General features: G+C 43.3%; 2 protein-coding genes across 9 annotated transcripts in view; both read left to right on the forward strand.

The window, feature by feature from the left end:
- The first annotated feature begins 714 nt into the window (after positions 1–714).
- On the forward strand, positions 715–18,374 carry LOC148659155 (SKI family transcriptional corepressor 1 homolog-B-like). Of its 5 annotated transcripts, none has more exons than XM_088641105.1 (9): positions 715–925; positions 3,110–4,880; positions 5,957–6,056; positions 6,646–6,753; positions 7,317–7,388; positions 8,646–8,720; positions 9,044–9,118; positions 9,991–10,056; positions 18,044–18,374. In XM_088641105.1, the coding sequence occupies exons 2-9, from the start codon at positions 3,120–3,122 to the stop codon at positions 18,184–18,186; spliced, it is 2,400 nt and encodes a 799-aa protein (XP_088497231.1). In that variant the 5' UTR covers positions 715–925; positions 3,110–3,119; the 3' UTR covers positions 18,187–18,374. The 5 variants fall into 5 exon arrangements, with proteins under 5 accessions (XP_088497231.1, XP_088497235.1, XP_088497234.1 ...); XM_088641107.1 differs by lacking the exon at positions 18,044–18,374 and adding an exon at positions 11,314–12,160 and having other exon boundaries at positions 718–1,149; XM_088641106.1 differs by lacking the exon at positions 18,044–18,374 and adding an exon at positions 11,311–12,160 and having other exon boundaries at positions 719–1,149.
- Positions 13,583–26,972, forward strand: part of pias1b (protein inhibitor of activated STAT, 1b) — a 46,554-nt gene continuing 33,164 nt past the window's right edge. The window contains exon 1 of one of the 4 annotated variants that reach the window (XM_088641112.1): positions 13,583–13,767. Coding sequence is in view for 1 of the 4 variants with exons in the window: in XM_088641110.1 (XP_088497236.1) it covers positions 20,064–20,087 (24 nt within the window). In the remaining 3 variants the exon portion in view is untranslated. Of the gene's footprint in view, positions 13,768–20,010; positions 20,088–20,399; positions 20,420–20,467; positions 20,488–26,972 lie in introns of those variants that run through there. The other 3 variants (XM_088641110.1, XM_088641113.1, XM_088641111.1) reach the window with 3 other exon arrangements.

A 26,972-nucleotide genomic window follows, 5' to 3' on the forward strand; every position in this document is an offset into this window, starting at 1 on the left:
ATGGGTTACTGTGCTCAAAACCGATGTAACCTATTTATTATTTACCTGAATTTCACCTCTCTCCAAGTTAATTTCATAACCCACTGTAAATTGTCCTTTTAGTTTATAGATAAAGACATAACGGTTTCATATAATCCTTTCCCCACGCTTGGTTATATAAATCTCCATTTATTATTTATAAGCAAAAGCCCATCGGAAGGAATAACTGTCGGCTGAAATGAATTCTGTTCTTCCAGATACCTGCAAGGTTCAATCATTACAATAAATTATCCCCATTCACTCACCAAACACCTTTAAAACAGTCCCAATGAAGTGGTGTCTCATAAAAATAGGCTCATATTCACAACAAAGTAAAAGCGCAAGTAAGCTCGTTTGCTGTTCCCTGAAACTAACAAACTTTCCGAATAGTTCGTTTTAGATTATTTGTCAATTTAAAACCATTTTTAATATATATATATATATCCCATGTTCTATTGTTGTTAAAACCACCGATTCCGCCAGGCCTGTGTCTGAATGAAGGAACCCCTTTATTTATCCTCTTACCTTTCCCGATCATCAGGAGGGAGATGTGTAGTACAGATCTTTAAACAGTACACAACTCCCTCTCCCGCACTCAAAATACACTCAGTCGCAATCACAGACATATGTATAGACTAGATATTAAAAGAGCACGCTGAAATTTGAATTGACTGACAGCCGTGATTGTCGTTTCCGCTGCTCCCGGAGGCAAACAGTTAATGTAAATATGCTGGTACTAAGTGGGTGTGCCTTGCTGTTATTTCAGCTGTCACTTGATCAGAGTGCAGCGTCTTCAACTGAGGCTGGCGGAGACTCCCGGACTTCCCCATGTGGTCACTCGCCTTTTGCTCGCCACACAGAGCACGCGAATCGAGCAGGATGGAGGTCCGGGCTGTACACTGAGAGAGTAAGAACCAAGCCATCTCTTCCGAGACTCCGGCACCGCCGCGAAACGCTGAAGTCAGCCGCAGAAACAATAGCCCTTTAAGGTTTCTGCAACCGTTTAAACTAAGACTCGGGAATATTTCTGTTTTTCGTTTTTTTTTAATGTCGTGTTTGACTGTTAGCGTTATTTAGTTCTGTTGAAGACACCTGGGAGCCGCACGGGAGCTTGTATTTACAAAGATTAAGGTAAAATGTGGCGCATAATTTTCTGTTCACTGCGTTTTTACAAATGATGTGCTGTTGCTTTTGATATCGCCTTTCACCTCAACCTGTTTTCAAATGCAATTAGACTACGTCTTATCTCAAATTCACCTAAACCGGGAACAGAGTCTTTATCATCCTTTGATATACCCAGCACATTTTTTTAAAAGAGGGTGAAAAGCAGAACTAGGTCGCAAAGTTGTGTGTAAAATCAGCGTGGAAGCGACAGTTTTTGAAGGTTTACAATATACCGCTATGATCTTTACGAGCCACTGTAAGGGGAGACAGCCGGATACATAAAAAAAACTTTGTTTAAAAATCGTTTTGCGACAAAGTTCTTCTTTTTTTGCCTCGTGCAGTTAGAGTTAAACTTTACCACTCCATCAGATTTCCTCTCTCTACCGCGGCTACATTTTAAAGAAAACATCCGCCATCATCCCCATGCATTCATTTGTTACCGATGAAAAACATACTGCATTATCAATCATACGATTACTGGGCTGATTAAGATAATGTTGTTCAAGTAATCTTTGGATTCTAGGGAACTGTTTGCCGGCCTGCATCCTACTCTATTTTCGGCTAGAACAATTTCAGGATAGGTTAATTAAAGCTTCCATATTGTTGCTTTTGAACCACGAAGTAAAAAACCTGTTGGTAACCCAGCCTGTGTGTTAGGTATCACATGCAATCTCTTACTGAATTGACGTTCGTTTATAAGTACGTTGTCACGCGTTCCTGAACTGTTTTAATTATACAAGACAGGAGTTTTATTAACATTTCAGAGACGTACAACTACATCTTTTTATGTAATTACAATGAAAGCGTCTTAGAGCTTCTTCTCCTCCAGATAAGCTCCTTGGCACGGCTCAGGGTGTCTTCTCCTTCTGCTCTTTTACGTGTTAGCGTCTTTAACTGCACGGTTAAGTAGTCTCCCTCGCCCCTGAGCCCAGATAAAGATGTTAAGGAAAGATCCGAGTTACACCACTAAAGAAATAGATTCCGTGCTAAAGATGCGTCGTTCTTTCTTACCGACGGCAATACAGATAAAAATACCCCTGTGAGGAAAGTTCTGTGTTCGACAGCAACACGATATTAGCATTTCGTGAAATATTTCTGCAAACATAGGCGTTATTTCTTCATCGTGAACATACCTAAAGAACATAAGCCAGATAACATTAGCTTTTATTTGGATTAAACTGGATTGGCAAAAAATCAAGGATTGTAGTTAATCTGAAAAGCCCCTGGGTTTATTTAAAACACCGCGGGCTCCGTTTCATCAGTGAGCTGTAAATCGAGGCGTGAGAGAGACTGGTAATTCTACTGTTTCAACAATGACTTTATTGACTTTATTATTATTATTATTATTATTATTATTATTATTATTATTATTATTATTATTATTATTTACTTAGAATACTAACGAATAAACTATGATAAATTAACAGTAATTGGATAATATTGGTAATTAAAATTTTACTTTTAATTTATTGTTCGTATTTTGATTTTCTGTTTTGAACAAAATCATCACACTTTCGTATGTATATATATTTAAATTCTGACATTTTGAACGAAATATTTTAAAGTGCCTTAAGAAATGTAAAATTGTAAATTACTCTGATTTCATATTTAGAAACGTTCGGATAAAATACCTTGTTTGTTTAATATTAATCGTTTTCATTACCTGCGATTGAAAACGCTTGATGCGCTTTACTATTCTAATCTCTGAGGAGGAGTTAATTTTCGCATTCTTTTTTTTTTGGCGCTAGAAATATATTTAGTTGTGGTTTCTTTTTCTGTCCAGTCACATTTAATTTCCAGACTTTAATTCAGTTTATAGTCCGTGTTATGCAGAGCTCGTCCCATCCCGTTTGCGGAGAGGGGTAACACGGTCCGGATATTTATGCCCAAGCGAAAGTCTTTGAACATTCCTTGTGTTCCTTCCCAGACTTCCAGGAATGGAGACGATTCCCAGCCAGCTAACAGCGGGACGAGACGCCAGCTCTTCCCCTACATCCAAACAAGAACTCCAGCCTTACTCCGGTACCAGCTCCCTCAAACCTAACCAGGTCAGCGAGACCGCGCTGTACGGAGTACCCATCGTGTCTTTGGTGATCGACGGCCAGGAGAGACTTTGCTTGGCGCAGATTTCCAACACTTTGCTAAAGAACTACAGCTACAACGAGATCCACAACCGGCGAGTGGCTCTCGGCATCACCTGCGTGCAGTGCACCCCCGTGCAGCTGGAGATCCTGCGCCGTGCGGGGGCGATGCCCATTTCCTCCAGGCGCTGTGGCATGATCACCAAACGCGAGGCCGAGAGGCTCTGCAAATCATTTCTCGGGGCGCACAACCCCCCAAAGCTGCCGGAGAACTTCGCCTTTGACGTGTCCCACGAATGCGCCTGGGGGAGCCGAGGGAGCTTCATCCCCGCCAGGTATAACAGCTCCAGGGCCAAGTGCATCAAATGCACCTATTGCAACATGTATTTCTCCCCCAACAAGTTCATCTTCCACTCTCACCGCACCCCGGAGGCCAAGTACACCCAGCCGGATGCCGCTAACTTTAATTCCTGGAGGCGCCACCTGAAACTGACAGACAAAAACAGCACGGACGAGTTGGCCCACGCGTGGGAGGACGTGAAGGCGATGTTCAACGGGGGCAGCCGCAAGAGGACGCTCCCGGTGAATGGGTCGGGCGGGGGGTCGTCGTCCTTAAAGCCACAGGGGTCCAGCAGTCTGCCTCCGGGGTCCCCCGAGGTCCCCCATAAGACGCTGCGCTGCAGCGAGGAGGACAGAGGCAGCCTGAGTCTGGGCAGCGGCGTGCGCAACTACCCGGTGATCCCCGTCCCCAGCAAGAGCTTCGGCATGCTGCAGAAGATCCCGCCACCCCTCTTCCCGCATCCCTACGGCTTCCCGGCCTTCGGATTGTGTCAAAAGAAAGATGACAATGTGGTGATTGGGGAGCAAAATAAGAGCAATTTGCCTGGCGTGTTTTGGCCCGGCGCGAAAGACAGCGTGTACCCGTCTTTCCCCATGTTCTGGCCCACCACCGCCAGCCTGCCTGTGCCCCCCTACCCGCAGGGCCAAGCCAAACCCGCTCCTGAGCTCATTAGCGGCCGGCAAAGTGACCTGGACGTGTCGGAGCAGAGTGACCGTAGTACCAACACACCCAAAGACAGCCTGGCGGACAGCGAGAGGTGCTCCAGTACCCAGTCCACCAGGAACGAAGAGGATAAGTCAGGAGACGAGGCTAGGTCCATCGAAGGGGCGACCATGACACCCAGGAAGATCAGTTACATCTCTGCCTTCAGACCAGTGGTGAAGGATGCTGAAAGCATAGCCAAGCTCTATGGCAACAGGGAGACGTACAATGGGGCGCGCTCCGGCTACCTCTCGCCAGATTTCATGAGCGAGAGCTCGAGTTACAGGTCCGTGTCCCCGGACGTGGACAGTGTGGACGAGCCGGAGGTGGACGTGGAGTCTCACAGGATCCCGGAGGACGAGGAGTCACTCCAGCTCTCGGTGGAGGATCGCCAGAGCCCCGCGCCCCTGTCCGTACCCCAGGGGAGCCCCGGAAAGACCCAGGAGCCGGGGCCTGAGCGGCGGGCCAGCTCGGTGGACCCGCCGAGAGCGGGCTTCAGCGAGGCGGCGTCCTCGGACGAAGACAGGCAGAGCGAGCCCGCCCCAGAGAGCACCGCCAACACGGCGATTTACGACGTGAGTGCCGCGGAGGCGCGACAGCGCGAATAACATCGGAAGAGCTCTTCTGTAGCAGCACGCCGGGTCTGAATAATTCTGAGGAAAAAGAAAGTTCAAAAAACGTGTATGCCTCGTCAGGATTTGTTTATAAAACGCGGCAAGAATTTACGATGTCCAGCTGTTTTGTGGGGCTGCCGGAGATAGCCGGAGAGCTCACTTTAGCTTAATTCTGAGTATGTATTCTGAATGCACTTTAAATTAAAATCACGGATTAGTGTCCTTTAAAATACAGCATATAGAGAGTAAACGTTTTGCAATTAATATTGTGTTGAATTAAGATTTGGCATTTGCCTTTTGTTTTCGCAGTTGTCATTTTCCCTAAATTGTACGTTAAAGCACATCAAACAAAGTACCGTTCGAACAAATTTGTTGAGTCAGTGAGAACCTATTAAGTGGTTGTATCAGTGCAAAAGAATGTTAAATTCGCACAGAATTGGTTAAAACTGCAGAATAAGGCTTACAGAATTATTCAAATATTAATACATGTAAACGTTGCGAATAAGCTGAGACAGACCCACAAAGGCAAGTAGTATATTACCCTGGAGCAAAAAAATCGTTTTTATTAAATATGAGGAAACTGTCTGATATGAACACCTGTACACTCACATCCACACGACGAAATTAAGTGTGATTAAATAAAATACGATGACATTTAATGCGGTTTTAAAATTACTTAAAATTAGGCGGAAGGAGAAAGAGGGTCACGCGCTTTGAACAGCGCCAGTTCTCCGGGTCTGAATTTTAATTTGAACGATTTTCACTGGAGTGGCCATAATTACGTTTATTATGAAATGCTGAACCCAAATAGATTTTTAATTTTGCCTGCACTTTAAAGGTTTGTTTTCAGCGCCATGCAACCGCAGAGCAATTTGTGATCAGGCTTGCCGGCAATTATTTGCTTGTGAGTTTATACTATTATTTTATTTAAGAGACGGTGGAGCTGTGTCAGTACGTTGGCGAGGGAGAAGCGAGGGAGTTATCAGGGATAAGAGAAGGACGGATAATTACATTTAATTGTCGGGTTAATTTTGCAGGTGTGCACACATGAAAGGGAAGATCACATGCGACCCTTGAACGCCCCGGCTACCTTCGCATCTACAGCCAATTATCTGTGCAGCCCAGTGGAGACAAGCGGTACAGAACCCCATTTCTCTTTGGGCTCCACCACGGAGTCTGTCTCTACAGTCAGAGAAAGAATGTAAAATACATTGTGATCACATTGGGACAAACATGCATGACGTAAATCCGCACACCATAGCCTACATGTTATTTCTAGACCTAGTGCACGGCGCACCTTGGTGTGGCTTGTTACTTGTACCATAGAGAAGTGTTGGGTCTGTTCGAACGTTATTTTTTTTTGTATGAAAAATGTTTCATAATGTCGATACTTCGTACATCTGTGGTTCTTCCTGAGGTGTGCATGGGGGGGGGGGGGGCATTTTTGATACCTTCGTGGGGTCTGGTCGGATCATTTTTCTGTATTTTTTACAGGAAAAATAAAAAAAACCGAACTTGAACTTTACCTCTGTAGAAAATGTGGAACTCGAGTCAGGGAGAGGGAGAGGCGGGGAGGGGCTCAGAGTTTCCTCCGGTGTGAGGCTTTGTGGATGACAGGTTATTTCCAACCACAAGGCGATTATTCCGCTAAAGAGGGCTTTGTCCTGTACTGTGTAATTAACACAGTCGTTGCTTGGGCTTTAAAATCGGTTTATTGCCCTTTCAGATACGAATAAAGAAGACAGTACCTCAATAGCAGAGGACTTGGAGACCAGGAAAGCTTTTCCGGATCAAGGGACTGCCTCTAAGGCCAGCCTGGCAGAGCCAGAGAGGGGTAGGTGCCCGTCTCGGCACTTCTTACTCTGGGCTTAATTACTGGACCATCGAAAGACACGCGAACAAGGCTACTGCTGCTTACCACTGCCATTATTATTATCGGTAGTGAAAGGAAATCATACAGGAATCATACAGGCCCTTAACTATTAGACACGCTTTGATGTTTCCTAGTATTTCCAAGTATTTCTATAGTCATCCTTTAACAGCGTAATCGATTGTCCTGGGCAGATTTTACGAGCTACGGTGCTTAACAAATTGTGCTGATGAAAGGAAATATTGCAAAGTATTATGAAAGTATTAAAAGTATTAGTATGATGAAAGTGAAATATTGCATTACGCTCGACATGGGGTCAAAAGCCTGTTTATCTGTACTTCTAATAATAAAATAATTAATGAAAAAATCATGAGTTTTGTATGCATGTTTAAGTCGATTCGATTATCATGAAATACGCCTTGTCGACCCGCCCGCTCTCTGTGCGGCGCTGCTGAGCTGGACCAGGTGACAGCGGGGCTGTCGCTCTCTGGCCTCTGGCTAACCAGATACCTTTCCCGTGTGCGCAGGGGAGGAGGCCGTGCGAACCGATGTGACCAGGGCCCAGCTCATCGAGAAAGATATCGAAAACATGGCGAAAGGTAAGACTTTTGATAGTACGCTGGGCACTACCACTGCTATGAATAATATTAACAATAATAATTGAAAGAAAAGCCCAGTGCCACTGGCGGAAACTCTCTGTAATCTTCCAGTTTGGAAGAAGTTAGGTCAGGCCAGGTAAATAAAGCGTGGAACGCTATGAGTGACGTCACAAAGCCCTCACTCCCTTGTTGCACAAGAATCGGTATGCTCTGTCCGAAACGAGCTCGCTACTGCAGCGAGGCGCCAGGAAGCCCCAGTTAGACCTTCTCACCGGATCCAGTGCATACATCTCGTTGAGGATCCCAGATCACTGGATCACGGGAAAGGGCTCTCCGGAATCACAGCCATCAGCCAGTTTTATCGTACAGCCATCTGTAAATGCAACCTCGGTCGTCCAATATTCGTGCAAAAATGAAAATTATTCCGAAGCAGACTTTGTGTATATCCTTAGTGGCATCCTACATAATTAATAGTTAACATTCATAATCAGATAAAGTGCATAGCGATCTAAAAATGTTCATCTTTAAAAGAATAGAAATCGTTTTCACAGTACAGGAAGGTTCGCGTTCTAACAACATTTAAGTAAGAATTTGTGTAATTAACAGCTGTGTGTATCGTACATTGCCATTTTGTTATTACTGTCCCGGGGATAATTTATTTCCTGCAGTGAAATGTCCTGGTAATATCCTTCTGTATGTGGAAAACAGAATTAGAAAAACCTCGCTCTGTTAAGCTTGTCTCTGCGAGTAGGAAACGGTCTTTTTTTATACGAAAAAAAGATGGACTAAATGTTTTTGAAAAACGAAAGTCTGTGAAATTCTGTCAAGTGAATCGTTGTGGTTAGATTATAGTATTGTGAATGGATGAAACGGTAAACACCACACAATAATAATAATAATAATAATAATAATAATAATAATAATACAGGTTTTCGTTCATTATTTTAAAAGTAAGAACAGATATGAAAAATTGGGTTTCTTCGACTTTTCTACTTTTTGGAAAGTTGTAGATGTTTGCTTGTAATTCCTTGTTTCATTTAATTTATTTCGGTTTTATTTCGGTATTAACAACTATTGCGTTGTCTATCTTCACTGCGTCTCTGAGATGGCGAGGTTTATAAATAATCGACAGTCTGAATTAACGTCATTTCTGAGCTGCCTGTAAAACATTATTATTATTATTATTATTATTATTATTATTATTATTATTATTATTCCAGTCGCAGTAAACAAACGGTGATTTGGTTTCTTTTGCAGACGAGTTGCAGAAACAGCTCGTGGAACAAGTGGAAATGAGGAAAAAGCTGGAGCGAGAATTTCAGAGTCTGAAAGGTAGAATTCTGTTTCTTCTTTGATCTTTGATTTACTATCCCGTCAATTCCTAGCCGAAAAAACGTCCTTCATGTGTACATTCGTGTTTAGTTTCAGAAATCGCGGGCAATGACGAAATTCTCCTTGTAGCCTTCTACAATCGGCAGAAGACAGCGACAATTAGGCAATGCCAAAGCGCCCTATTATGCCCCTTCCGAATAAACTGTGGAGCCAGCCCAAAATAACCCTCAGCCAAAATTCGATCCCGAGGCCTCTGAAATTACAAAGGGCACATGTGAGCCGAAATTCAGCCATTTAATAAGTGCTGTATGATTACTTCACAGATAATTTTCAAGATCAGATGAAAAGGGAGCTGTCGTACAGGGAGGAGATGGTACAACAGCTGCAGATTGTCCGAGGTGAGCCTCGCTGAGACTGCTCTTCTCTAACTCCTGACAGCGCTCGGACTGAGCCTCAGCTGATTTTGTGACATATAAATGCTAAAAGGCGCCTCCCTCATCAGCCTTTCTCACATTCTCCCGTTTGCACAGTCTTGTTTATATGCTAAGAACAGCCCGTAAACAATCATGCGTTAGGTGCCTATTTTACATTTTACCAATGTGTTTTTCAGGAATTATTCAGCGACTTTAAAGGTGAAAAAAAGCGATGACAGCATATTTAGAATATAAAAAATCATTTTCTCGTGTAGTTAAAATACGGTCTGTTTTTGCTGTTTTGCTTTTAAATGGTTTAGAAATACGTGTTTATGTGTATGGGAAGGAGGGGGGAGTTGGTTTGGCAGTCTGGTGTACGCAGTGCTGGGGGGCATCATTTTCAAACAGCTCAAGAAGATAATTCGTCGTTGTCTAAATTACAATTTGAGGCGGAAAATTACCTGTGAAGTCCTGTTGTATAGCATAAGCTTTAACTACAAACATCAACCACCTCGTGTCAATAAAGCGATTCTAGAACAGTCCGTTTCCAAAGTTTATCGGGATTAAAGCCGTAATTAGGAACGGACTCATTTTTACACATTAAAAGCACAGAATCTTTAATTAAGAACAGCGCTCTTGCGTTTAGCGTAAATAAATGAGAATGCCTATTTTTGAATTTTTCTAAAAGGGGGCTTTTGTTGTGGAATAGCATATCATTCTGAGTTCTGGAAAAAAGCATTCACGATACGCGTTACTGGGCGTGATCTCTGGTCTGCTATTGTTAACCTGGTGGGGGGACATTTCAGAACCCGCCTCTTGACACCTCGCTCATGACACCTTCTTCATGTCTTGTTCAGATACTTTGTGCAGTGAGTTGGACCAGGAGAGAAAGGCTCGCTATGCCATTCAGCAGAAGTTAAAAGGTAATTAATCTTCTCCTTTCAAACACTCTGTGGTCATCTTAAAACAGTCATTTGAATTCGGGGTATCGCAGGAAAGGGAGAGCAGTGGGGTGGTGACAGTGAGCAATGACGTAGCCCCTGTAAAGCACCCCCACACTCCGGGTTGACTGGTCACCAGGCCACTGACTTTAGTTAGACTTTAGAAAGCTCGAATTGGGTCTCTGAGGTAGATAGCATCTCTCAAAACGGTGTGAGGAGGAGGGAGTGTTTCTGGGACAGAAATGGTTAAATATCTGGACTTTGTATTTTGTTTTCCAAACACGCGCTGCTTTTGATTCTGCGAAACTTCCGCCTGTCCATCCTTCACGCCTTTTCCTCCGGACGGGTAAATAGAGACAGAGCGGTGTCTCCCTGTCCTCGATTTCCTCAGTTCACTTTGTTTTCGGTCATACGCACAAGTGCATTGCAATGCTCATTTGCATATATGGTCCGATACAAGGAATTTAAGGAAACAGTAAAACATAAACACAGGACAGGAGTAACAGCAAGAAGTTTAATAACATACAGTTTCAGAAACAGGGCAGTCTCTGAATCAGGAGGTTCGTGCCTTCAGTCCTTGGACGGGTATATAGAGACAGAGGGGTGTCTCTCTGTCCTTGACTTCCTGTCCTCTGGACGAGTATATAGAGACAGATGGGTGTCTCTCTGTCCTTGACTTCCTGTCGTCTGGACGGGTATATAGAGACAGAGGGTGTCTCTCTGTCCTTGACTTCCTGTCCTCTGGACGGGTATATAGAGACAGAGGGATGTCCGTCTGCCTTTGACTTCCTGTCGTCTGGACGGGTATATAGAGACAGAGGGGTGTCTCTCTGTCCTTGACTTCCTGTCCTCTGGACGAGTATATAGAGACAGAGGGGTGTCTCTCTGTCCTTGACTTCCTGTCCTCTGGACGAGTATATAGAGACAGAGGGGTGTCTCTCTGTCCTTGACTTCCTGTCGTCTGGACGGGTATAAACAGACAGATGGGTGTCTGTCTGCCTTTGACTTCCTGTCCTCTGGACGGGTATATAGAGACAGAGGGGTGTCTCTCTGCCCTTGACTTCCTGTCCTCTGGACGGGTATATAGAGACAGAGGGGTGTCTCTCTGCCCTTGACTTCCTCTCGTCTGGACGGGTAAATAAAGGCAGAGGGGTGTCTCTCTGCCCTTGACTTCCTGTCCTGAGTCAGAGCGGGTTGCTGTGGTGTTTTTTTCAGTTCTGCCCAATTTCTCCCCAGAAGCTCACGACGCGCTTCACCATTTCTCGTGCAAGATGCTGACCCCTCGTCACTGCACCGGGAACTGCTCCTTCAAGCCGCCTCTCCTGCCGCCATAACCCCCAGCCCGGTCCGACACCGGAACTCGAACTGGACCCGAACACAAGCCATCTCTTTCCAGCACCTATACTGTACATACACAGGGGACCAGACACTTACTGTACCAGGGCAGGAGCTGCGGTGTCCCGCGGGGACTCTTGAAATGAGCAGCGCTGCCTCCTTCCTTTGCAACCAATGTTCCCGGGACTTCCGAACAAGCCATTTGTAAACGTGTAAATAGTTCTCTTATTAATACGACTTTGCTGTGGGATAAAGAGAAGGAGACGAGAAGGGTGCTTGTTTCAGGGATCTTACCTGGCGATATGGATGGACTGCTTGGGCCGTCTCTTATAATAAATAAACCCCAGACTAACAGCCGGACTCAGTGTATGTACTGTAGATTGTTAATATAAAGTTATAAAGAGACCTCCTGCAAGGAATTTTATATGTTCTTCAGAAAACATATGACCATCACCTCTTCAGATATTATTGATATATTATGTGGCTACGTGCAATGAATATCTATATGTATACTGTGATGATTTTGTTAGTAAATTGTACTTGTTGGATTATTTATTAGAATTGATTTGAATTTTATTTTTTTTCTTTGATGATAACGCTGTATTTATTTTATCCGTTAATTTATTAATTTATTTACTTAATTTGCTCGCCCCCATCCGAAAAGAATAACTTTGTATAATATTGATGTAAAGCACTTTAAAACCGGCAGCCCCACTGACTTCTATGTGTAATAAAACATCTTGTTTGGGAACCACGCTTCTGTTGTTGTTTTTATTTTCTTGTGATCATTCAAATAATAATAGTACGGAGAAGATTTTCATTAGAAAAATCCAGCTGCAACAGAGTTATTGCAGAATCGCGCAAGCGGCGGTTCTAGAATGGATCTAATTTAGTGGATTGTAAGTAGAATTCCGGACCTGAGCTCGCCGACAGAACCCCAGAGACACAGACAATTACAAGACGTGGTCCTCTGCACTGAGCACCGGAGTAAGGGTGGTGCGATCGCAGACAGCTTTGTAGGTTAGGATGTCTTTGTAAGAAGTGCTTGGCCTCGCTCGTGTCGCGGTGCTGCGCCGTGTTCAAACTTGATATTCTCAGCTTGCAATCCGTGACTGCGGGTAAAAATAGTCTCGGAGTCATTTGACTGTTTGACCATGCTGAGAGCAAACTGACTTGTTAAAGAGCCAGTATTTATTATTCCGGTGCAATTGAAGAATCTGTCTTCGAAGAAGGTACCCGCCCAGCCTTTGCCTGTGTTGCAATGCGACTTGAAAATCTCGCTGGATGCCGTTGCTGTTCCTCTTAACAAAGGATAAAAGAAAATCGGGCGTTCACCCCTTGCAAACTATTAGGGTATTTGCTATTTGAATTGCCTTTATTCTCAAGTTTTGATCTTTTAAGTTGTTAAATTAAAATTCGTTTAAAGTGGACCTCTGAAATATCTTGCGTAGAACAAAATTCTATAAAAAAGTTCCTCTGATGCCAAAAGTAGAGGAAATAATTTATTTCTGTCGGGCAACTTTCAATTTGTCCAGAAGGAGGCGCCTCGGGAGTGACGCCAGACTGCCGGTCAGTGTCTATGTACGGTCCTGGGTCTCTGCTCGTTCACTTTAAACTGGGCAGACAGGTTCTGACACAATTCCGTCAACCGCAATTAACGTTTATAAGAGGCATCTAATTATATTACGATGTGATGTTGCATAATACATAATTATACTAAATTCTCTCAAAATAAAACGTCTTAATTCATTCAAATTATTAGATTCTGTTGATCCTCCTTTATGAATAAAAAACATTAAGCAAACTAGCGCAATACTTAACTCTTTATGAATTATTCCAAACACAGCGGGATATAAACCATGCGCTACCAATCAACCCACGAGCATCTTTAGCTGGTCAGCTTTATTGATTTGGTCAAGATCTAAACTGTGCAAATTAGGCATCATTTTAAATGGAAACGAGAAGAGATCATCTGAATTATGTGGGTTGGCTCGACACTTATAAGTAGCGTTCGGGTGATTGGATTTTTTTCAAATCACCCTGTAATATCGCGTTTAAAGACGCTGATCCCAACGTGAATAAATAGACTGCATAAAAAAAGACCGACCTAATTGTCCTTTTCATTGAAAATAGGCCAGTAATGGAGACGAAATTAGTATGAGGTTAGTCGGCAATGTTTATTGGTTTTGTAAGGCGGAGCAACTAGTTTTCTTCCAGCTGTGTCACATCTTGTGTTTTCTTAAGGCCCTGCTGGCCTACGGCAGGTGTCACAGTTGGTGTTGTGACAGTAAATCTCAATCTTGTAAATCTGCTTGTTCACTGACCGGTCCTGGATAGCCCGTGACACCGCTGTATCAGGTAAAAAAAAAAAGTATACTCTTCGGTTTGTCGCTATGGTGGGACATTTGACGACGCAATTATTGCTTTGAAGCGCGGGATCACCTGTGGAGTTCTGTGACGTCACACGCGGACAGGCTGAAATCCCAGCAGCCCTGTTGTCTATCACTCGCAGTGGCTTGTGGTTACGACCTAAATGACGTGAATTGAACCTGTATTTTTTTTAACGCTATATTGAAGTATCAGATTTTGCATTCGTAACAAGTAGGTTTTTGCCTAGCCCGAGCATCGTTTACCTAAATCACAGTCTTCTAGACAATTCTTTGAGTGCGACGTTGGACACGTATACCTTATCTTAAACTACGCTTTTTATTAAATAACTGGAACTCCCTAGATCCTTACTTTTTCCGGATGCCATAATGTGAAATTTTGTCAAGTGTTTTGGAAACGGTAATACCGCGCTACACTTGATTTCGGCTATTTGGTGAAGTGCGCTTCTTTGTGAATGAACAGAAAGCCACGTAGGTCCATGATGACGCTCTTAGGAGGACAGATTTAACGCGCCCCAAACTGAAAGGCATGACAGTTGACGGAAGTTAAGTGTCCACTCGAAGCGCTTGCAAGGCTGGATACACCCAGGGCGGAACAGTGCGTCGCGGGGCACAAACACGAGCGCCCACTTAGTGAAGCCAGTTATCCGGGACACGACTGGACTTTGGACCGTGGGAGAAACACCACGAGGCCACACGGGAGAGTACACAAACTCCCCGTGGAAGGTGTTCCGGCACCACCAGTGTGTTTGTGAAAGGGAGGTGGAGCGTGACGCCAAGCAGTATAGGAGTCTATCTGACGGAGGGGGTCTGGCGGGTCGGTGTCTTGTGCTCCTTCAGACCCCTGGCGCGACCTGCTGAATGAGGGAATATGTGTATTATTATTATTATTATTATTATTATTATTATTATTATTATTATTATTATTATTTATTATTTAAAAGCCTGTATTCCGGTTGAATTGCATAAGGTCGCGGGGGAAAAAAGAACGAAGCGACAATCGGCCTTGATTTGGGATGACATATCAGGTGGACAAAGCTGACCCCGCGGCTGGCTCGCTATAGTAACCTAGGGGAGACCACCGAGACCGCGTCATCCCCGGTCCAGGCCCCTTCCACACTAGCACGCAATAAGGTTAAAAAAAACAGGTGGTAAACCTATAGAAGAAAATGACCTTCGTTCCCCCCCATCATTTATTTCGCCATGTGGTGGATGAGATGAGCAAGTGTCCGTCCTGCCTCGCAATAAAGTTAAGAAAAAGAGCGTGAGGTCCGGTCTCCCTCCACCAGGTGATGGACCCTCACACTCACCCTAGCCCGCTCAGAGTCGTGTAAACATTCAAGGGAAAGATGGCTGTGAAAACAGACACGCGTGTAGGAGAAGGCTGAACAGAAACGGCAGAGGAGTCCGAAAATTACTGTGCAGTATCATCGTGTCAAAATTCATTAGAGAATCAACAGCGTCATGTTTTCGTACAAATGTCACAGTAGCTGTTAAAAGCGCCGTATTCATTGTAGGTGAACATCAACAGTCTCAGAATGCCAACTCCAGTTAAGCTGGGTTCCCTGGTTTAATACAAGATCTCCATCTGGTGGACAAACAGCAAAACGCAATGAAAGGGAAGAAAATAGACGTTCTATACGGAGTTTATATACAATACTGTATTCCATCCGTAGCATCTTTGTCAATGCGTTTTAAGCTTTTATTTTTTAAAAATGTTAGTATTACCATCATTCTAAATACAATTTCTTATGTTTAGAATCATAATTCTAATATCAATCTTTGCTACAACTCAATTTGTACCAAACGTTTTTTGCCTTATCTATGGATTGTAAAAAATATTCCTCATATAATTGATGTTTTTACACACAACAGATGCTTTCAATTGTGCATTAGAATATGTACAATTAACCATTTAGTTTAATTAATAAAATGTAGGTATTTCAGGCCAATGGCACACCAGAACCTTCTCTTTAATGATAAAATGAAGAATTCTTTCATGGGGACCTGCTAATCCTCATCTTCATATAAGATGCTCCAAAACTGCCCTTCCACGAATATTTAAGGTCTCTACTGTTTAAATATTCCAAAGCTGGATTCTTATTCTTTGTTTTATTAATACATACAATCCATGGATGTGTATATCCAGAAAACAACATGAAGGTTGTCTCATGACCTTCAGTTGAATTCGTATGTTGAGAGTATTATTCAAACATTGTATATACTCTTGCAATTAAATTAAGCAGAAAGACATTTGCCTGCTTTCTTGGTTAATTCTGAGACTCTTGTCCTTGAGCTCTTGGCTGCAAGTGGTAACGTTTTTGTGAGAGCAAAGAGAGCATCTACTTTAAGATCAGAAGAAATGAACAGTATAATTCAAGGGCAGGTTGTGTTTTTCTGAAGAGAGGAATCATCCAAAGCCACCAGCTGTTTAGTCACCCCCCCACACACACACACACACTCTTCTCACTGAAAACGGCAGAGAACATGTTGAACTTCGAGATGGCAGCTACAGTATATCCTGCAACTCACAACTGGCAGCCCACTGAAGCTCAGCAGGTGTGAGATTGGTCAGTACCTGGATGAGAGACCTCATGGGGGGGAAAACTAAGGTTGCTGCTGGAAGAGGTGTTAGTGGGGCCAGCAGGGGGCGCTCACCCTGTGGTCTGTGTGGATCCTAATGACCCAGTATAGTAAAGGGGACCTTATGAAAGGGACACTTTTTCTACACCATAAAGAAGGCATTGTCCTTCAGATGAGATGTAGAAGCGAGGTCCTGGCTCTCTTTGGTCATTAAAAATCCCAGGGCTTTTTTTTTTTTTTTTTAAAGAGTAGGAGTTTAACAAAGTTTCCCCTGGCCTTCTAATAATCCCTGTCTCTGAACTGGCTACATCACTCTGTTCTCCTTCGCACTGAGAGCTGGTGCGTGGGGAGCGTACTGGTGCACTATGGCTGCCATTGCATCATGCAGGCGAGGGCTACACACTGGTGAAGGTGGAGGGGAGTCCCCGCTACCTGTTAAGTGCTTTGAGTGGAGTGCCCAGAAAAGCACTATAGAAGCGTACAGATTATTTATTATTTACTTCAGTGAAGTTCTTGCCCAACACCTCAATGTGACATACAGGTCCTTGTTTCACCACTGACGAAGACACAAACGGCACTAAAGCCTTGTGCCCTGCAGTATTTGTTCATGTCGGAGAAGAGTGTTCTGTGAAATGAAATGCAGTAATTCAGCCAGCATGTCTGTCTATTGCAGTGAACTCCTACAAAAGCCAAGCAAGTTGTAGCATTTTGAAGTCGTGCTAAAAGCATGCAAAAGTTGTGATAGTGTCCTACAAAAAACTGAGGAAACATGGCAAAACAGAGGAGATGCATGTTAAAATTGCTTCAATGCTGCTCCTTTCTTGCAGTAAGTGTTGAGATTGGAGAAGCAGGATTCTGTCCTACTTTCATAATCCACTGCGACCCATGATCCTCTGAAACCAGTGCTGTAGGTATCGCAGTCTCTGCTGACTGTGATAGGAGTGTGAAATATTTGTGGTTGAAAGTAGTGGGGAAGGGTGGGGAGTGTGTGTGTGTGGTAGAGCAAGATCTGAAGTTCTTCAGTTGAACTGTTCAAAGGTCTTCAGTTCAGTTCAACTTTTGTTCCTTGATTATTTTATTTTTTTTAATAAGATGTCCAAATTTCTAACCTGTGTTGGTTCAGTCTCCAGGCCTAATAAAGCTCTTGAGCTTTGTGAGTCTTCCAGAGTTCCTGCATCCTTGAACATCGTTGCTTCGACTCCCCTAGACCGCTCAGCTGTGTTGATGTGTGTGGGAGGGGTTAATGAGGCACTCCATTCTGGGGGAGTCTTGTACCATCTTAAAGCTGCACAAACTGAAATCCGCTCCAATTCTATGATCCACTGAAAAATACAACAACAAAAGAACAGTTCCAAACAAGAGGAAGCCATTCAGCCCATCCCGTCAGTTTAGAATTTATCCAGAATTTCACCCTGCTGTTTCTGGAAGTAGCCAGGCTGAGGAGCTTGTTCCAGACTCCCACAACCCTTTGTGTAAAGATGTGTCTTCAGCTGTCTGTTTGAAATGACCTCCCATTCCCACTTCCACAACTTAAGGTGGAGAAGGGCCTTCACTTAATTCACCGACACTTTATAAAAGACTGACGCAGGTCTGCTGTCGTGAGGCTCTCGAGAGTGTGGGGCTCCCCAGCAGTACACAACAGCAGTACGGTCCTGTCCCCGCAGTGTTGCCAGCCTGCACCAGCCTGCCCTGCTCTGCACCCCCGCAGCCAGACAGGACAGAAATCGTCCTGCAGGAGAAACTAGTTACAGCTCACAGTGCAGCTGAGCAGAGGAGCCAGAGACCCAGAAACCCCCCTGCTGCTTAACCTGAATTCCCTGTGCTGTCATTCTCCTCTTCCTCCTCTTCTTTTTAGCGAATGTTTCGGAGCCATGCCTTAACCAAGGCTTGCTCTCTGTCCTTCGCTCTCTCCATTATCCTGTACTTGACAAATCCTTCCCAGTTCCTGCAGTATTCGGAAGAATAGAAGGGTTTTCAAGAAGCTGCACGCCTCAGATCTGATGATTGTGTTTCTGCTTTCCTGGTCACGCCATCAGAAATAGTACTCTACATTTTCATCTCAGGTTGTCTTTATCAACCACTGTAACGAAAAAAAACCCAGCATGTTCTTGTTTTCTGAAAATGGTGAATTCATAAATCGAGTTTATAATCTCACAACACTATCACCTTCCTGAAAGGAAGGGAAAATGCAAGTCGTGTGGATATTTTACATGGCAGGGGTCACTTGCCAGATGAGAGGGACATATTCACCAGAGGGTGTCGAGTGTCCGCGAGGAATAAAGATTAGAAAGGATGTATTTGTGGTGCCCGTGTTTAATTCACAGAAGAAAAAGAGAAAATAATAACAACATTAAACGGAAACGCAGTTAGAGATAAAAAAATGTGGAAAGGGGAGAAGAAGCAGACGCTGATTAAAAGCCTGACGAAGCAGTGAAGTCTTCAGTCTAGATTTAAAGACTGTGAAAGAGCTGACGTTTCTCGGAGTGGCAGGGACTGAGTTCCAGAGCCGAGGAGCAAGGTGGGTGAAAGAGCGAGCCTGAAGACGCCCGGACCTGTAAGAGGGTTCTAATATAAGGTTGGGCTCAGCAGAGCGTATAGCCCAGCTGGGTACACAGGGGGTAATGAGAGATGCTACGTATTGCAGGGGTTTGGTGAGAAGAGCTTGAAAAGCTAAGAGTACAGTTTTGAACTGAATGCGCTGGGTAATAGGGAGGCAGTGAGGTAGTCGTGTCAGAATTGGGGAGATGTGATCGCCGTCACATTGTGTAACATCGCCGTCACATCGCCGAGCCTTGAACGAGTTACAAGCTGAGCAGCTGAGGTTTCGGATCTATTCATGAACAATCTTTGCTCTCAAAGCGGAACCTGAGAGTTCGGTTTGTACTGTAGGTGTAGAGAGCTGCATATACAGTAGCTTACTAGAAAAAAAAAGATAATTTGTTGGCTTTCACCTTCAGAAAGGTTATAGAGGAGGCCATGAGGTCCGCCTTGCCTGTCGTGCCACATTCCTCCATGCATTGGGCATGTCTGCTTTGTATGTATGAGCAAACGTGTGTTGGGGATCTAGGGAAGACCCTCCATAAAGCAGAAAAATTGTGGGTGCAGTTTTGCATACATTTCAAAAGGATTTCAGCGTACCGTTCTTTGTCAAATGAGCAGTGTCGCATATGACTGTCGATATGGCGTACTAAAATGTGGCAAATGGGTTTTGGAAATGGATGATTGATTTACATGTGTCTGTGCCCTACACAACCCTGTAGCGCTGTGTTAATATTATAGTGTTCCAAGTGTATTCCAGTGGCTGGAATGGAAGACCAGCTGTTTATCTCTTTCATTGGCTGTATATATGAAATTACTCAAACTCTAGGAAAGCAGTGGGACATTTTAAATCTTTGCCCAGAAGGACAGTTTTATATAAGTATGTGTTTATTTTCTGGAGACACAAGACTGTCCCATGACTTCAGCATATGAGAATCTTATTTATTGTCGTAATTACGGCCCAGAACGGCTTACATTGTTCATGCTGGCTGCAAAGAGCTTCGAGTTGCACAGCCGGCCGTGAGCAGCCACGCGCTGGGGAGAAAAGGCGCCAAGATTTAAAAAAACTTTGCGTGAGGACGTCAGCGTGCCTTACGTCCGTCCCACGTGCCGGGGGTTGATCACGCCTGCGCCAAGAGTTACAAGATGGCGGAGAGTGCGGAACTGAAGGTAAGGCGCAGCTTTAAATCACATTTGATATAATCGGTTAATTCTTGTTATTAAGCCCATAGAAGGACACTCGGTTGTGTATTAATTCACAGAGAAGGCGCTTAGGGGAGTATTCGTTAGTGTAAATGTTGCAGAAATCGAAGTTCAGTTGTAGTTCTGCGCGATGCTCGAGAACATGTTATTGTTGATGTTCAGACTGCTGTGTTTTGTAGCCACAGTTCTGCCTTTGAAGATTCCGAGTCCCATAGGTCTGTGGTATTTTCCGAGGTAATTAAAGTTGGCAGCTTGGCAGGGTGAGCTCCCCGCCGCGGAGTCCTGCTGCCCGTGCGCAGGTGAGCGCTGCATCGCCAACAATAGCGGGGCAAAGAGGGCTGGCGCCGCCGTGTTGTCGTCCTGTCAGGTACGGTGTGCTGAAACGATGATGGAGCGGTGCTGTTTTCTCGAGTCCAGCCGGCGGACCCGTTGTTCGGGGCTTCGCAGCGCAGCCTGGAAGTGGTTCGATCGGGGAGGGGTGAGGCGATCGCTGTCTGTCCCAGGCTTTATCGCTGGGTGTTAGCAGTGCTCCAGTGTTTCTCGATGCTCGGTTAGTCGTAGCGGTTTTTTTTTTTTCCTGTCCGAAAGAAAAGGAGACTCTCGGAATAACTCAACATCCGCTCACTCCTTGAGCTGCTTTCAGGCGAAATGAAAACAAAAGATGCTGTACTTTGAAGACTCTCGACTGCTCCTCTGCCTGGTGTGTGATAGTAGGAGCTGGAGTTCATAATGAATGGTTCTCTGCACTTTGTGCACACCGATATTGGCGATGTTAGCTGTGTGTCTCGGGCAAGTTTTTTTTATGTTGGTTTTTACTAGATACCCTGCGGGGGGTGGATGAAGCAGCGCAGTCCGTATCGTGGCTCGCCGTGAAAACGGTATAAAACTTCATCTCACCAGCTGATGCATTGCTGCATGGAAAGTTTGATACGAAAATATCCCTTTGTTAAAAAGTTACCCTTAGAGCAAATGTGCATCAAAATAATAAGCGAAAGCAGAAATCGAATCCACGTTTTCTTTGTAAATATAACCCTATAATCATTTTTTTTAATCCAGCATTTTCTTGGATTTGTAATAGTTGACTGCACTGATGCATTCAAATATTTTTATTCGCCGTTTGTAAACATAGCTAGCGTTAGTGTAATTTTATTAAGCTATGTTTTAACCTGATGTTCCGCATGTTTGAATCGGATGACCATCAAGCACGCTGGAGTGAGAGTGTGGAGTTGAGACCGGCACAGTGGAAACGGGAGTAGCAGGCGAAAGCGCATGTGTATCTCCAGCTCCTCACCTACAGCCTAGAGCTGCTGGGATGGTGGAGAGAGAACCGAGGAACCTGCAACAGAAGCTGTGATATTGTCTCTCGCCTGACACAGTAATGTTTGTGTTCAAGTCTGTGGACAGCGATAAAGCCGAGGGGATAGGTAATACCTCCAGAGGAGAAGTTCATTGATACATCCTGACATGGCAAGTTTAAGATGCAGTGCGTTTTTCAGACTCGTATTCTTGTGTGTGTTTTTAACATGTGGGGGAACCTGTGCTTTTTATTTGTAGACAACGCTTTGATGGGAGTAACAAAACTGTATGCCTGTAATGTACCTTTATCACTTTTTGGAAAATTAATTCACAATATAAAAACTCTTGCTGTTTTTAAGTGTGACCCAAGGTTGGACCTTTGGCTAAGCGATGGTGGAAGTAATCTTGTAGGAAGTGACACCTGACCCCTAAAGGACTGTTATTGATCTAGATAAAATGACTTATCGAATGAATTGATCAAGGATATGCAGCTGACTCATTCAGGAGACTGATCAGTTTGGGGCCCATGTGGTTTGCTGGCAAAACGGAGTTGGATCTGCATGCAATCTCTGTTTCTATCGGTCACGGGTAGAACAGCAGTGGTGTGCTCTGTATCTGTGTAGCTGTGGGGGTACAGCGTTTGCTCAGGTCGGTGCTCTCTGAGGAAGGAAGTGAAGCGGTGGAGTGACTGGATCTCGAACTCTGTCAGGCGGCCCTGTGGCTTTGAAAGGTCATTGTTCTTTTCAGAGGTGAACTGTTCTAGTAACGGCATATCGTTTCTTGTCTGGAGGAGCTTTCATTTTCATTTAAACAGATGTTTTTGGTAAAATACTGTTTTTAAAATCAATTTGTCAAGTTTCTTATGAAGTTGGATTTTTGAGCCAGTGTTGAAGAAATTGTCTATTGAGGAGAAATGTCTTGCTCTTGGTGGGGAGCAATTGTATTATGAGAATAATAGGGTCTCTTGATCCCCTTGCTGTAGCTATCCAGGAGCAGGTGTGATTCTGTGCCCTTTCCTCTGACTCCCAGCAACTCTGTATACCCAGTGGTGTCTTGCACTCTTGGATGAGGTTCCAATTCAACATTTTGTTTTAAATTCAGACTTGACCTGGGACTTCAGAGCACAGTACTTAGTTGTGACTTGATTACACTGGACAGTGAGTTGGGCTCAACTTGATCTTGGGACCTCAGAGTTCTGGAGTCATGCTTGATTTAAAATCTTGGGAAACTATTTGGACTCTTAACTTGTTTCCAAGTTGTTTCTTAACTTTTAACTTGTAGGAGATGTTAAAATTATAGAACAAAGTTTGTGCATTGAATTATTTTTGCTGTAAGTTTTTAGGTTATTGTGGCTAGTGAAACAAGTGAAAATGAATTTGTTAGATATTTTGGCTCTGATTAGGAGACAAAAAACATTAAAACATGGAAGTGTGAGTAATATTTTTCTATTTCTTGTCAGCCATTTATTTCTCCAAAGTACATGGTAAAAAATCTGTTCTTTAGTTTGACTTTGTATGACCTTGTAGTAATTTTCTTTGCTATTAAGTCTTTTTACAGTGTATGGTGGATCCATAGGTATCTTATTTTTGTAGTCTATACGTTATCTTCACATGGATGCATTTTTCCACTCTTTAAAGAAGTAACCCAAAATAATTTTGCATTTTTATGCAAAGGAATACTTGATTTATGGATTTAATGCATTAAGGGTGCTTATCAGCAAGGTAGAAATCACAGCAGGGCTCTCACAGGAAACAGTGCAGTAGTTACATGGCAGTGTCATACGGCTGTCGGGCCCGTGTGAAAGGGGTGATGAGGAGGGGGTACTGTCCGAGCCTGCGGTGAAGGTGTGACAGGCAGTGCCCAGGCCCCCACAGAGTGGGTAGATTCCTGGCTCCTGTGCCGACTATGAGTGGGCAGATCTTACTGACCGAGCATTGAAGCACAGGCATCGAGCAACCCACTCGATCTATTTTGGGCGTTCTCGTGAATTTAAAGAACTGTGTATGTTCTCATTTATCTGTGGGTCGGGTCCCACTTTGTATGTGTGCTCAGCCACTAGCTACTGTACTAGAATGGGGATACAATTGGAAAAATTGAACAATATTTGGAAAATGTTGAAAATGTAACCAGAAAGGCTGTAACACCTGGAACAACAAGCATTAGTGTGGAATGTTTCTGCTTTTAATTTATGTGCAGTTTGGAAGAAATGCTTTTAAAAAAATAAAATACAATTGGAGAAAATGGGAAGTCGCTTAAAGACAGAAGGGCCCGATCTGTTTCTGCATGCCTGCTTATTGGACTGTGCTTTCTACATAGAAAGGCCTGAATTTTCTTTTGACTGCAGTTAAAAGCACTGACGTATTAATCCTAAAATATTGAAAATTCATTGTTTCATGTCTTTGTTCTGTGTGAAGAAGCAACAGGTCACAGATGAACTGAGGTCAATATGAACCAGAGCTAAAAGCTTCCAGTTTGTCTTGCAGAGGCTGTTTCTGTAGTAGAGTATTTACTTGGTCTAATAACGTAAGAAAAAAATATTAGAAATTCATGGTTGTGCATTTCAATACATCTATATGATTCAGTTTAATTTGGAATTTTTAATGTCTTCAGAGTTGTCTTCTATGTTTATTGCTAGCCGTCTTAGAAGAGCAACAGTGTGTCCATGAAGGGCTTTTCCAGTTTGCTTGTTTTGGTGTCTTTTCCTGGCTGTCAGGGTTGTTGTGAAAGAGGTGGTTATCCATTATTCTGAAGTCTCTTGTACTGTTTTTTGGTGCACAGACCTTGTTACTGTAATGGCAACAAATATTTGTGTATGTCTAGGGTAAGTGGTATTTGTTGTTGGGTATCCTCTAATGTTGCAAATTTAGTTGGTACATTCCCAACAGGAGCAGAATTTGCAACTTTCAGGCGAGTTGCAAGTGCTTTTTCTTTTGAAATCCAAACCTGGAAAAACACGTAACACAGAGGCTGTATGCAATGTGGTACTTCGGTAGACTAGTCTGTGCCACGCTGGTGTACTGAAAAATCTCTCTTAAGAAGATTTATCTACAGTATTAATAGCATATACTTTAACTTGTTTGTAACCCTGAGTTTCTTCCCCCATAAGCCCTCTCCATTATACAGAAGCTCTTCTCTTTTATTGAGAAGAAAAGAGGTGATGTGTGTAAGCTTGCAAAGTTATTCATTTAGAGATCTATCTTGTTCACATGCCTAAAGCTGTTAGTTTTGGGTGAAGCATGGCATGCTGTTTCTTTCTGTCCAGAGGAAGGTTCTCTACGAGTGCAGGAGAGGTACAGGTTATTTTACAAAAATATCCCAATTACATCTGAATCATTTAACAGTTATTTACTAATCACAAGACCCTGTATTAATCAATACTAGACTAGAACTAAAGACATAATTTTTTTTTTCTTTCAACAATGTAGATTTACTGCTGAATAGTGTGTTCAAATACACTTTGGTTAATACTATCAAGAATTGTGGCTTGATGTGCTGTAGTTCTTTTCTCTATTGTTTGTCATAGTTTCTTTAGTTCAGTCCTTCCAATAATCATCACCTTTGATATAATGAGTAATATTCAGAGCCTGTGGTTGTTTCCTGTGTGATTAAATGTCTGTACAATTAAGTCGCTCAGGTAATTGCACAGATGGAGATTGGGTTAATCTTTAAATAACACAGTACTCCTCTGCATTCACAGACAACCATCTCAAAGGTCTGTGAATTGTTTAAAGTCCATTTCTGTAATTATTACTTATGTCTGGATTTTTATACATTTTGGTACAGTTGTTCAGTGTTATTTTAAAAGAAAAAGGTGATAATGCTTTAGGTTTTGAAGATGGAAGACAAACCTAAGTTCCTTGTTCCCCACAGTCCCATGAGTAGAAGCTGAAGCCTATATTTATCGCAGTGTTGGTGAGGACATCGAGATGCGAGCTTATCAGCTGGCTGTACTGCTTAGGGTGGATGTGTAGATAAGACAGACAGTAAGCATTTTGACCTTCTGCCTTGTCTTTTCTCCTGTCACTCCCCAGCCCTCTATAAACAGAAGCGTTCTTCATTGGCGATATTACACAGACACCATTAGGAGACAGCAGCCTCTTCAGGCCAGCAGTTCTGGATTGCCACGGTCAATTATTGTCCAGCTTTGATCAATGGAAAAAAAGACTGCCGGAAGAGCTTTGTCATAAGCTGATATGGGGTTATTTAGCTTGGTGTTTATGGGATCAGTTCATTAATACCTCTTGTATATGCTGACTCTTATCTCTTGGTCTGGGGGTGTTATGGTCTTCTGAGTGTTATTTTAGTCCTTTCTCTTTGAAGTTCAAGTAAGGGAGGTCAGGATCTACAACTAGTTACTAGATCTGAAGAGAATTTACTAAACAGATGTCCTAATCCTGGGTGATGTAGAATAGAGCCTAGGAAATTGGCAAGTCAGTTTAAGTACAAAGAACAATTGTCCAGGTACAATGAGGAAAATGACAATGAGACTAATACAAGAAGTGTGGTTTTGTGCAGTAATGGGTTGTTACCTTAGATATGTTTACTGTAAGTACTTCAGCAATTTCACGGTCTGTGAAATAAAAACATTAGTGCAATAACATGTGACTAGAAGGAAGTAGTTGAGAGCTGAAGGGTCATAGGTGCTGTATGAGTCTTGATCAGGTGCCAAACAGTGCTCAGGAATTGTGCACCCTGATATGTGTAGGTTCATTCCACCCCTGCTTGCGAGAGTCGAGAATGGAGGGCTCTGGAAGTGGGAGGAGAGCAGAAAGAGGAGGAGGCGGTGTAGGAAGTAAAAGACTGAACCCCAGCAGTCATTCAGACAACTAAGTGAGAAGTAGGGTTTTGACTCAGATGTTTTCTGATTAGGGAGCTGGGAGAATGACAGGAATAATAGAGTAGCACGAGAAAATGCACCATTCTGGATGAGCTACATTGGGCAGATGGCATTGGCAGGGATGTCTTTTGAGAAAGAGTTGCAATAGCCTAGGCAGGAGGGCGCCAGGGCCAATCTAGCAGTTGTGTAGAATAGTTGATAAGGGAGGAGTGTATTTTGCAAATGTTGCTCAATAAAAAGCATCGGGAACATTTGAAGAAAAGGTGAGGCTGGTAGCATGGATTTTTTTTCCCCCCATTACATTATCAATTGCTTACAGTCAATTTTTTATGAGTTAAGTCATTACAGTCCATTACTTTTTTGATTTTTTTTAAAGCCTTGACATATATAAAAACCTATAAAAATAAGTAAAAGCAGGGAAATGTTTGTATGCAACTATAAAGCCTTGTGTGATTGCTGGATTTGCATTGCCTTCTCTATTAACCAGTGCTTTATTAATGAAACTCAAGGTGCAGGATGACCTTTGATCATGTTCTCCATGCTTTAGGCAGCATCGTGAGTGAAAGACTGAGCTTGCCCAGAAACTTAGGCCAGTAATGTCAGATGGAGTTATGCTGAAGTGTACTATCGGTTAACTACATAGTTGCAGGCATTTCTCCTCATAACCAAGAGCACACGGAGATAGTTTGGTGCATGTGACATGCAACAGCAAAGCCTCA

The sequence above is a fragment of the Lepisosteus platostomus genome, chromosome 7 (assembly GCF_059453375.1).
Source record: "Lepisosteus platostomus isolate fLepPlt1 chromosome 7, fLepPlt1.hap1, whole genome shotgun sequence".
In the NCBI taxonomy this organism is placed as follows: domain Eukaryota; kingdom Metazoa; phylum Chordata; class Actinopteri; order Semionotiformes; family Lepisosteidae; genus Lepisosteus; species Lepisosteus platostomus.